General features: G+C 38.5%; 1 protein-coding gene across 1 annotated transcript; it reads right to left on the bottom strand.

The window, feature by feature from the left end:
• Positions 1–9,014: 9,014 nt before the first annotated feature.
• On the bottom strand, positions 9,015–12,842 carry CUNH15orf48 (chromosome unknown C15orf48 homolog). The gene is made up of 4 exons (XM_031055948.1): positions 12,801–12,842; positions 12,386–12,474; positions 11,573–11,633; positions 9,015–9,752 (listed from the first exon to the last, which is right to left on the bottom strand). The coding sequence occupies exons 1-4, from the start codon at positions 12,840–12,842 to the stop codon at positions 9,660–9,662; spliced, it is 285 nt and encodes a 94-aa protein (XP_030911808.1). The 3' UTR covers positions 9,015–9,659.
• Positions 12,843–12,876: the final 34 nt, after the last annotated feature.

Here is a 12,876-nt window from a genome sequence, read left to right on the forward strand (position 1 = left end):
ATAAAGCAAAATCCAAGGAAGCTCTGTAACCTAAAGATGTTGGACAACAATATCATAACAACCTACAGTGGCAGAAAGGCCCTTTTGTATTTACAGAGAGGAGGCAACCTGGAAAGACTGTGTATTCATCTGGACAGCTCAGAGTCCACAAAGTGGAACTGTTTGGCCTCATTGTGGAACCTCTGTATTCTGAATGTACCCAAGATAATAAATCTTTACACTAAGCTATCATTCACCTACAAGCCCAGATTTAACCTGCTTCTGACGTCAGTCGCATTCAAGAAGCGAAGGGCAGCAAGAACACGATGTACAAAGTTCAGAAGATGGCAAGAACTTGGCTTTGAGTATTTTTTGTTTATTCTGTACTTTCACCTTATGCAGAACTTCCACTGACATGAAAAGTAGTTCTCTGTGTGGATCAGAAAGGAAAGCTTTTGCCCAGTTATGGTTATTGTGATATTCAGCTGTGAATACTTCAGCTATTTTCTGTTTTGAAACTCACTAGCGTTTCACATTTTCATAAGGCTGATTTGGTGGTAACAATTTTGGCTTCTTTTCCTCCCTTTTTGGAGGTAGGGATCACATGATGGATTTTTATTGATGAAAGCTGACAACACATTGAGAATCTGGACAGAGTGCACATAACACCAGATTGTATCTGTTTGGGCAAGAAACAGGAACACTGCTGTACATCATGGGAGTGTGTGCAGCTGAAAAGCAGCGCTGTGCTTGGGAAGGTAATGCTGCAATACAAACACTGTCATCAATTAAGCCATATCACAGTTCATTAAAAATGTGCATCCCATCCTTTCAAACTTACTGGCAAAAACCACAAACAAAGGTATTTTGCACATACTAATGCTCAAATGGGTTTTAATTAAATTGGGGTTTACCATTGATGTAATTAGATGTTGAAGTACAGTAGACATGTATTGTATTTGCAGTTTTTTAATAATTTACTATACATTTGTTCAATTGAAGAAAAAAGGTGTGTTGTTTTATTGTGGGTTTTATTAAATCGATTATTAAACTTCACATTGTCTTATAAAATATTTATTTGTATTTCTCTCTCTCATAGTCTTCGAATTCTTACAGCAATCTGATTCTTAGGGCAGCTGTGTTTTGAAATGTCTGAACATTCAGTTTTAACTCAGTTTGCAGATGCTATACATAGAATAAATTGTCTGTCTTTAGTCAGAACAATTTAAGACTTGTGATTTCACGTGCAATAATTGCACTTCAGAAAGTATAAGCTGACAAATTATGGTGAAGGATCATCATGAAGCAACTGGCAGAACATTCCTGAAACCCTACATTCACCCTTGAGGGCCCTTGCTACCAAGGTCTGTAGACTGGAAGTTCAGAGAAAAGGCAACAGAAGATGAAATGAGAATAAAGAATAAAAGCATCAGTAAGTTTTTATAGATACTCCAAGATTGTTTTTAGTATCAGCTTAGAGAAAAGGGCGATTATTATAAATAAGGTCTCATGTTTTTCCAAGCCAGATTATTTAATGTGGCTAAGATAGTTTACACACTCTTACACTATTCTTTTCCTTCTAACAAATCTGCCTGAAATGAAAATGCATATACTTGACAGAACTTCTTTCTAAACAAAAAACTTCCAAGATCCAAGCAGGTTTCCACAACCAGTATCTCTGGTTTCCAGAGCTATGCTGGAATACTCTTGCTGACTGAACAGATGAAATCCCAAGAAAATTCTGCCACTTTTGGAAGTCCACATTGGGAGAAGGTTTTTCTTTTTAAATTGGTGATTGTCACCCATCCTTTTCTGAAGCACAGATACAGTTTTGATGACAACCTACTTATATGAGTCAAGAAAACATTTTCATATGAGTAGACTGCAAACCCTCACATCCTACTCTTCCCTTCTGAAGTGTTCTTATCCTAAGAAGAAGATTATCAGAAACATATTTTGGTTCTGAATGTTTTCCTTGCTTAATTATGTGGTTTGGTTTTTGTTTTTAATTGTGTCGACATTTTGTCTTTTCAATACCAGCAGCATTTCTTTCTTCACCAGCAGAATTACCATTTAAAATGTCATACTTGAATCTGGTCTTCAATTATCTCACTACTGTACATATCTGCTATTTCTTGCAGAATCACTCCCAAGTGGCAGAGTGACTCAGAAAAGCAGAAGGCTGGCATTTAAAAGTAATTTTCTGACATAGAAGCAAAAACCCCAGAAGACACACATCAAGTAATGAGTGGCAAGGATTCTGTTCAGGTATTTTGGTGGGATCTCATGAGGACACTGCACTGATGCTGCACAGGCAGGGCTGTTAAAGCATTATTTCTCTCTACAAATAACTGTAATGAACAAAGATGAGTGGTTGGGTAAAAAACATGGTACATTCTGCAGCAGCTTCCTAGTCCAATAAACGAATCCATTGCCAGAGAAGAAGTTCCCTTGGGATCTCAAGAGATGGGGACAATCCCCTGGAAGTATCCAGCTCATTTCCCTCTATCCAAAAAGGCATTGCCAAGGTCTTTTTTCTTGCTGATTGCTCCAAACACATTTAGTTTTTCCAGGAGTGAGCACACATATCTCAAAAGTCATTTTTCACCAACTCTTTGCATTATGCCACTGCTCTCAGTTTCCCTCTTTGTTTTCTTGCCATATTCTGTCCTCTCCACAGTTTCATTAATAATGTCCAGCTCACAGTCTGGGCACTGCTGCTTCCAGGGTCACCAGGAGCTTCTCTCACTGCACCAGGGGTGGAACACACCCCAAGAACTGTGCTGTTCAAATACAGGCCTGCCTTTGCCCCAAGATCATTGCCTCTTTGATCAATGAAATAAAAATAAAGCCCTCTAACCAAGTTGCTAATTCACAGGAAAGACCTAATCTGAAAGCCTCTAGATTTCCTTTCTACCATTAAAAAAAAAATGTCCTCCACACTTCCCACCCTTAATTTCCTTTCCAGTTTCACCCTCTCCTCCCCTCTATAACAAAGCATGCTCAGCATTGACAGCGTCTGTGCTCTGGAGCTGGAAAATCCCCTACTGGTCTACTCTTCTTATTCCATTTTCCACAGCTGAATGCTCTAGGAATGACCCTACATGCTCTTTCATTCTCTGAAATATCTGACACAACTTTGGAAGCTACTAGAATAAATATGGATCCTTTCCATTTTCTGTTTTGCAGCCACCACAGCAATCTGCTCTTAAAATACACGTGTAGCTGCCTTCTGTGTGTAAAGCTGTAAAATCATTATATCTTCATCATCATATTTGCTCTTTTGAGTATTTTTGCTCCTTTATCTCTGTTTTCTCTCAGTATTGCACAGTTTGAAAAACTGGTGCTAAATATGCAGGATAAAATAACTGCTTTTATTACAGCAATGAAACATTTACACCTTTTATGGCATCAATTTATATAGGGGAAAAATGTGCCATTTCATAAGCAAAAGTATAATTTTATCCTTAAGATGACTGTTTCATGATTGCCTTATTATTATACATGGTAAAAAAATAAGCTGTTTCTCCAGGACCATTATCAGCCAGTACATGAGGGCACATAAATCATCAGTGTTGTCTGTATCGAGTGTGTTTTGCATTGTTTTACATAGCTAAGTCCTGATACACACAGGGATTTTTAGTTCAGCTGATGAATAAACAAAAAGACCCAGATGGCAAGCAGACTAAAAATTTGCTTTTATCCCAGGTACATTAAGAGCACCCACGTCCCTGCAATCTTTCTATTTCTTTTCCCAAAGCACACACAAAGAAATTATTTAATAAATCCCTAAAGTGATGAAACATGAACTTATAAAACCAGTTACCTTTACCTTTTAATTGTAAAACAGAATTTTTGAGAAAAATACTGTAAACAAACACTTTCATAGTTAAGATGGTGCTCTGTAGTTCAACGTAGCATACAATTATTCTGCATTTTTTTTACAGATTTCTCGTGCTCCCGTTTCCCCTGTGAGAACAAGTGCGACGCACCTGCATGGACAAAGCCTCTCCTCACCTGGGAGCTTTCCAGCCCGTTCCCGGCTTTTCCAGACGATGGCGCAGCGCTCCCAGCGTTCACCAAGAGCTCTGTGCTGAGCAGAGCCACGGACACTTCCCGCTGGCAAGGGAATATATTCTATTACACATCCTAGAAATGTCTTATTAGTCAGTAAAGAAACAGCAACACAACTCCAAAACATCCCATTCCCCCTAAAATAAACCCCCACCAAACCCTCTTATTTTTTCCTAAAAAAGCCACAGGGGATTTAACTTTTTAATGGATGCAATAAGGAAAAGCACAAACCTAGCACAGACTGCCTGATCAATTACTGGGAAGGAGTTTAGACACTTCTTGAAGGCATATATGGGTAAACACATGGAATGCAAGCTCCAGTGCTTTCCTCCAGGTACAAACATCTAAGGAAAAAAAATCATATGAATAGAAATTATTTGAGGCTACAGATATCTGAAATGTAATTAGATTATATTAATTAATACTAATACTTAACAAGGTAAGTTATCATGCAAGCCCTTTGTTTCCATAAAAATAAGTATTCCTTCTTTGGGGTGCAGATACTTCCATCTGAAGCATTCCTGACTGTGCTTTTTTCTGAAGAATCAGAGGACACTTTCAATCAAAAACATACACCAAGGGAAACAATTTTGTTTCAAACTAGGCAGGTACAATTTTAAATGATAAATATTGTTGTGTTTACATTCTGTAAACACATTGCTAGTACAGTGGTGGTTTTGGATTTAGTGGAACAGACTTCAGAGAGAGAAAATACAGATGAGGGAGGCTGATGAACTCAGACCACAACATCCTTCCAGTAAAGTCTTCTTTCATTTCTTGAAGCTATTAAGCAATTCTGTATTTTCTAAGCTATTGCAGAAGAGACACACCTTAAACTGGAAACAGAAATTGCCCAATCAGTTACACACTGTTTTCTTTCTATTTGCTTGAAACAGAACCTATATGGAATCAATGAGGATGGTTTTCAAGCAACCTAGCTTCCTCAACCTGCCACAGGGCAAAGTTCAAGTCATATAATAGAAAACTCAAAGGACAGTAACTCTCTGCTTATCAAATGTTAAAGGTTCATGGGCAGTTAGCTATAAATGAAGATATGTTTTAGATATGAATAGCTATGCAGGATATCTCATTACATTAACTCTATTAACTGTCTTTGTAAAGAAGCAATGAAAGCAGAATATTTTTCTTCCACAGACTTACTACATCTGAGATTGCTCTGAGGAGAGGATCAAGAGAAGAGCTAGTTCCTAATTTTAGCTGTCAGAGCTAGAAGGAAGCTGCTCACGGAGTTGGAGTAATAACAAAATTAAACCCTACTAATCAGCCCACCCCCTGCTATGGCTAAGTAGGGGTATTAATACTGCAGGGCTGTTTGCATGGCTTTTTAAAATTTCTTTTTATTTTTTTAAGAGTTCATATTTTGTTTATGATGCAAGGCGTGTTTGTGTACAAAAAGAAGAAGGAGGGAAGAAAATATAAAGCCAGGTCATGTGGGTAGTGCAGATAGCAACTGGGAAACATTAGACTCCATTACACTACCATGCAACCAAGTATGGAACATACTATTGTACCTGGAACAAATTGTGGTGGTCAGAAATGAAATCAATACCAATTTCCTTTACGGACTGCAGCATAAATTGATCTGTTGTGCAGTTCAACTAAGACATCTGTTGGTTTTACAGTCACTTTTCTCCTAAACAAGGTACGTTTTACCTGTCTAGCCCACACCAAAAACTTTCATTATAAAAGTATGAAAAGTATGAAGTATGAAAAAAAGAATATTGGAGTTTCCCCCATCTCCCTTCTTTGTTGGGTTGCCATACTTTCTCTGTTTAGTGAAGAAGAAAAAAGCCCAGTAGATAAAGAACTTCAGTTGGTTTTTGCTTTTTGTAACTGATTACAGCCAGTTTCAACAAATGTACTGTAGCTTTCCTGCTGTGCTGTACTATTCCTGAAGGAATGCAGGTTGTACCTGTGGCATTGCCAGCCAGACACCAGTGGGGATTTCTAAAAGCAGATAGGAAGGTCAAACACTTTGGTTCTTTATTGAGGGAATCCACCTATGACTTTGGTGGTAATTCTGTTTACTGCAGAGGGTGTACACCTGTGCCCTTTACACCTACTGAGAAGTGACACCCTCAACAGTAAATCCTCAAACACCAACTTCCCTGTAACACCCTGTTTTGTGCAGTGGAAACGCCTCCTCTGTGAACTAATAGAACTTGAGCACAGACATGCCCAGTTCTTAAACGTTTTAATTTTTCTTAAGAAGAGAGAGAATTTTCAAAAAACGCATGCTAGTTCAAATACACAACTACTGCAAACTTTACTGTATTAATTTCATGCCTCCCTGAAATCAGTATAAAACATTAACCTAACTTCAAACTGATGTTTTTTCATCTACTTTGTAAAACATGCTATTGTAACATAGAAAATATGGGCAAGAGTTTGGCAATGAGGCAATGACTAGAACTGCAAGTCATTGTGACTGGGATTGTGCTGTGGATTTCTGCTTTAGGGAGTGAGGTGGATACTGCAGTCTTGAAGATGAATTAATTTTTTCTGACCATAGCATGTTTTATTCAAAGCATTTGCCAAGAGGAAAACTAAACACAGTAATGGCAGTATAATGCTAACATATTTAATAATGCTAGCAGCATGGGCAGCATAGTGCTAACAGTCTTAAAAAAAATTTAGGCTTGCTTTATTGAATTATAAAAGTCACAGCAGAAGGAAAAGATGCATCATTAAATGAAACAGTTTTAACAGCTTGAATAAAAACCCCATGTTTCCCTTTCTTTTAATGTAGTGAATTGGTGATTTATTAGCAGTAGATGACTGCATTTCTTTGGAAAACTGATAAGATTTTTCTGTTACTACCAGGGATCAAGACTTTCTGCATTTACTTCCTTGTTTGTGCAGCAGCAGCATCAGATAAAGGACAGAGCCATGCAGTGTCACAGCCCCTGAACAGAAGCCACGGAGCCAGCCTGGCACACCAGGCCAAACCTTGGAAGACTTAAATGTGAAAACCAACACCAAACCAAAGCCTTTGTCATGCCCCTGTTGGTAAGAGATGAGGGTTTATTTGAACTAGTTTGGTAACCTGGCAGTGAAGGCCAGCACTGGTCTATATCCTGGTACCCAGACAAACTGTCTCTAGGGCTCCCAACCAGTGCTCTGTCCCCCCCACTCTTACACCTCGCTCACAGGGCCCTCAGTCCCCACACAGGCACTGTGGTGATGCTGCAGGACAGCTCTCACTTGTTAGGGTGAAATCTGTCCCAGCCCTGGGCTCCCCATGCTATGAGGGGCTCTCCCACGCCCTGGGTGAGCCCTGAAGGGCAACACCTCCCCAGCAATGGCTCTGGTCAGAATGTAGGCCGCAACAAAATTATCTAAAAGTAAATGCTAATTAAACTAAACCCCTTGTTCACCTGGGCAAGGTCCAGCATAAATAGGGCTGGCACACCTTGGTGAGGGTGTGTGATCTTTGGCCAGGGCGGGGCGCACAGGCCGAGGTGCTTTGGATGCGGCGTCAGCTCACGGCTTCCCAGGGGCCATCACAGCCCTGGCTGCTGCCCCTTGGAGAGAGCTTTGGGCACACAAGCTGCCTGCTCCCTGTCCACACCAGCCCCTGAGGGGCAACACCCACCAACCCCAGTGCCCCAGGCCAAGCCAGCAGTAGTGCTTTCATTGCTATTTCAGTTACACTTTTCATGGGATTTCATTGTCCATGTGCTCCTGTCTGGCATACGGATGTGCTGGACAGCAAAGGAAAACTGTGCCATGTTTGCTTAACATGAAAGCTTTTTCAGCAGTGTCCAACACCAAATATTGGCTGGATTCAGTAATCATTCCCATTACTCGTTTGTTTTCCACAGCTAGTCCTAGGGACAGCCACCCTCTGCATTAAGGCAGACAACTGCAGGATGAACCATTTCCTCCAGCAGGTGCATCAGCCCCCTCTGTAAGTTACTGTTTTCTGCAGAAAGGCACCACTGAAGGAACCAGACAGTGCAGAACTACACTAATAGCACCTTGTGGCAGAGAAATGCAGGGGTGCAGAAGGAGAAATGATGACGCTGGGGCTATCACATGCAAAGAAACAAAAAACCCCAACACAGCTCTCTGATAGCCACACCACCACAAGATCTGCAGATTTAAGGCCTTGAAGTACTACTGTAATAACAAAAATTATCAATTCATTGTATATACACTGCAAAAGGCAGTCTTCTATTCTTCTGCTCTTCCAGAAAGCTATTTACATATAGACTACATAGAAAAATTTAGAGAAGCATGACTATAGATTCTAATGATGGATTTCTAATAGTGATTAGAACTATCAAAACACACTTCTAATGGCTTCCAACCTATACTGGAAACTCTAACAAACTAGTGACCATTTTTATTAAACTTAATAATTAATATGAAATTTGGAAGTGATATAGTTCCATGTAAATGTACTAGCTAGGGCGAGCAAAGTTAGTGATTGTTAAAAAAAGCCAACATCAACCAAACCACAATCAAGAGCAGAATGGAGTAGGAGACCAAAGACAGCAAAGGAAATAGAGAGAAATAAGAAAGTTGTTAAATTATTTCAATAGCCTCTAAATTGTTCATGGAATTAAAACTCATGGGTTTGCAGGACACAGATCAGGGAAGCCTTACTGTTCTCATAAACATCAGCTCATAAAATTCAACCAGTTGAATCTTTACTGTTTGTAGAACAAGGAAATAACTTGCACATTGCTTTATAGATTTATGTTGAATAGGTGCCTGGGGAGACACAGTAATTGCTCTTGGTGTATGCTACTTATAAGAAAAAAATGCTCTATGCAGGAGACAGATTTTTAGGGACAGTCAGAAAAGACACAAAACCCTAAGAGCTTTAACAATATTCATAATCTTTTTGAACTGCCAAAAAATTTTTTTTGTTTTCTTAGATTGTGTGAAAACCCTCCCCAGAAATCCATATTAATAAAGAAAAACAGAACAGCTTACAAAGGAAAACACATTTATTAGCAAAGCTGTTATGCTTCAGGACATGATAAAATAAGCAACAACCTGTGACTGACAGCAGTCACACTGCTTAATGTGCTACTAGAAACATCACTGAAATGTGGCTAAATACAAAAATTAACTAAAATTTACTTACACTTATTTTCCTAATGTTGACAGATACTTAGGTCATAGTATTTGCAGCTAAAAAAAGTGACTTATTGAAGAACAATCAATGCATCAACTTGGAGCATGGCACTTTGTTTTTGCTACAGTCCATAGAAATATGGAAACACAGAGAAAGATTTTAAAATATTTTCTGTTTTAAAGCACTTAAAACTTGTATTCCTCAGAGCTCTGTATTTTTGTGGTTCTATGATAATCTTCTTGTAATGTCATTCCTTTAACATAAGCTAAGGACTTATTCTGAAGACTAGTAGCTCCTCTCACTCTAAAGCAGAAATGCTGCTGAGTCATCCTTACTAGATAAACAAATATTTATGCAACATTTAGATTATTTTTTTTCTCAGCTGAAGAAAACAGCTTCTGAAGTCAAGCTACCTTGGAATTCAGGAGACAGCTTTTCTAAATGAAGTTTGTCTTTGCTGCAGCAGAATGACCTAAAGCACTTGACTATTACTCATTTAAGGGGACTTTTCCCAATTAGCAGTTGTTTCACTTTTGCTTTCTTCCTCACAGAAAGCATTATGAATTCTGACAATCCATTGTAAAATAAACTGTGGAACAGATTGAGAAACTGCTTGGAAGAGGGCACATACAGAAAATATCTACAAAAGGACTGCTCTGCCATTGGATGCACTTATTGTCTCATGATTTTACTGGGACCCTGCCCATTACATTCTTACCCTGGTCAACCCATAATCAAACACACAGAAGCTTAAAGAGGAACTGTCTCTTCATAGAATCATTCCTAATTTTAATCAGCTAGTTTCTATTTGATAGAAGAGATATTCCTAATAGCATGTAGAAATCTTTCAAAATATTGTTAATTGTGCAGTACATTGTAGCTTGCACTTGAACAACCTTGCACAAAAAGAAGAAATTAACATTGTGTAGTTTTGGATGATGCAGAATTTCTAATTCTAGTAACTTCAAAAAAATTCAGTCATGAATTACATTTACCTGATTTTCATTTTCCTTCTAGCCATGCCTAACCCTTAGGTTTTGAGGTTCTAAATCTGCAGTCTCAAATACACTCTTAAATAACCTATTGGACTCCTCAGTGGGTAAGTTTCAGTATTTACAGCACAACATTAGTTTTGTTAATCTGTCCCCACATCTAATGCAGACAAGGAATGCAAGTGTTCTGTATGACCACATATGCTGCCATACAAAGACATCCTCTGGCTATGACTTTGGTCTCTATACAACATTGAAATACAGAACAGAAAGTTCGGTATCTCTGAAAGAAGACCAGGATTCCCAATTTAGAAAATATTTTGAATTTACATTAAATGTACAAATTTAGAATTTATTTTATTAAAAATTAATAAAATGGCAAAACTAATGTATTTTGAAACAAATCCTGAAATGCTACAAAAACTATGAAGGCTTTTTTGATCTGTAATTGCCATCTGAATACTCAAAAATTTACATCAAATGCTTATTGAAAATGAGTATTTTGATTCAGATTTTTGGACTATGTGGATGCTGTATGCCAGCTTCTAAAGCAACATCAAACTCCTCATCCAGAGGCCAAAAAAATGTAGGGAGACCCTAAAAATGTAGCAGAAGCATTTCCGCACACTGATTTCAGTAGTCAAGTTTGTGCAGAAATGATTCCACTAGATTCATAGGGTACCTTTGTGAGGCAACAGAAACTTCTCACTTCGTCAGCTTTTTGACCTCTTCCAGCTCTTTTATAGATTGCCACTGCTGATTGATTGTTACCAGCTGGAAGAAATGGAAAATATGAAAGTTAGTAAAATCCCAGTGAGCATTTACTCCACTCCCACACCTCCCCATATCAAAGATCAGCTTATTGGTGAAGAAGTTCTAGTGGCTTTACATTTTCCTTTCAGAAATATGCAACAGATGGCACAATAATTTGTTGAACAAAATCACTTGGATATTAATTAAGTAATCATGCCAAATAATTTTACTTTTCCTTATTCTAAGTGTTCTAATAAATTAAGGTATTTTTCCTTTGGGCTACAGTACTCAAACATTCTTACTCAATTCTGTAATTCAGGAACAAGGTAAGGGTAAACAGCACTTCCTCTATATTCCAAATTTCCACTGTTATCAATGAAATGGAGTAAATGGATGTTTGGGGTGGGAACACACATAAGACAACAACCAGAAGTACAGTATGAATTTAAGATCAGACCTACAGTGTAAGAGATCCCTATTATTAGCTAATAAGGTGAAGACATAAAGTAATGAAAGAAGCATTTGTTTCCACTTTTAACTAGATACACATCAACTTTACACTTGTTCTCTCGATCATATTTTGCTAGTTCTTACACATTGAAAAAAGTGATTAATTGTGTTGGAAATCTATGCTATTTATACATATATTATATGTACAAATTACCTTCTGAGGCTTGGCAGGATCAATAGCTTCCCATGGTTCTGAACTGCCAATCTTGTGAATGCTTTAAAAGAAAACAGGCATTGTGTTTTAAGGTGTGTCCTTGAACACATTTTCATATGAGCAGCCTATTGTCAGTAGAGCTATTCACTTTAGTAAGGAGTTCCCTAAAACACAAGTTTACAGGTTTGGGCACTGTATTTTAAAATCTGGATAGGAATCAATGATAGCTTGCTTTATTTGCAGCTTCTAAAGCACCAAGCAAGCCAGCACTGTTCACGTATCATTGTGAGGGAAGCAAGCTGAAAAATCAAAACTGAATGAAGACACAAGGGACTTTTACCCTAACACTTTTATCCTAACAGTTAAAATGCCTATTCCAATCACTTTAAAATAAATAAATATACTCCCAAAACCTTTAAGAGTATAGGATTTGGCTCCAATTATCAGCCAAGCCATTGGAATACTATCAAACACTGTTCTCTATATACAAGTCAATAGCCTGGTTGCAATATATGTGCATCTCATCTACCTATGTGATTATATGACATTCTTAATTATAACATTTAAAACTTCTTATACCTAAAGCAAAACCCCCATCATTATTAAATCAAAAGTTAGGAAATAACTTGGACTACACTCCAAATGAATTAATTTCCTCACTATTTACAATCTGCAGATACTTTAGTCATTATCAGTACTCTGGAACATGTGCCTGGCACAATGTTTTTTTTTCTGTGTGTAAAACATGATAGTCAAATACTTGGTTGAATAAAACATGTTAGGGTAAGCTCCAAGCAATAAGTTTTTGCTTACATCACATCAGATTTGCTGAATAGGGAATAGACACAAAAAGAGAATGCCCCAGCTGCTGCGAAGGACAATATTCCGGCCAGGGGAATGAGCTGAAAGATAAAATAGAGAAAAGAGCTGATCTTATGTCCCAGCTACAGACCCACGAGTAGGGGAGCAAGGGTTACACAGAACTAGGCAGGGATTACCGGTTCCTGTATATTACCTCTGTATTACTCTTTACACCACTTCATTTTTAATACGTGAATTTCACTTTTACCTCTACATTACCCTTCACACCTCACTTTTAATACAAGAACTTTACACCGGTCCCATTTCCTCGGGAAATCAAGCGGCAACCCCGGTGCAGCCGCCCGAACCCCTCGCATCCCTCCCCGCGGGCGGGTAACCACGGCCGCGACCCCTCAGGCGAACTCACTTCTCTTTTCGTTCTAAGCGTGTGCAAGATGCCCTTGTTCATGCTGGCAGCAGCTGCGGAGCGCCTCCACCAGCGA

The sequence above is a fragment of the Geospiza fortis genome, unplaced genomic scaffold (assembly GCF_000277835.1).
Source record: "Geospiza fortis unplaced genomic scaffold, GeoFor_1.0 scaffold171, whole genome shotgun sequence".
Classification (NCBI taxonomy): Eukaryota; Metazoa; Chordata; class Aves; order Passeriformes; family Thraupidae; genus Geospiza; species Geospiza fortis.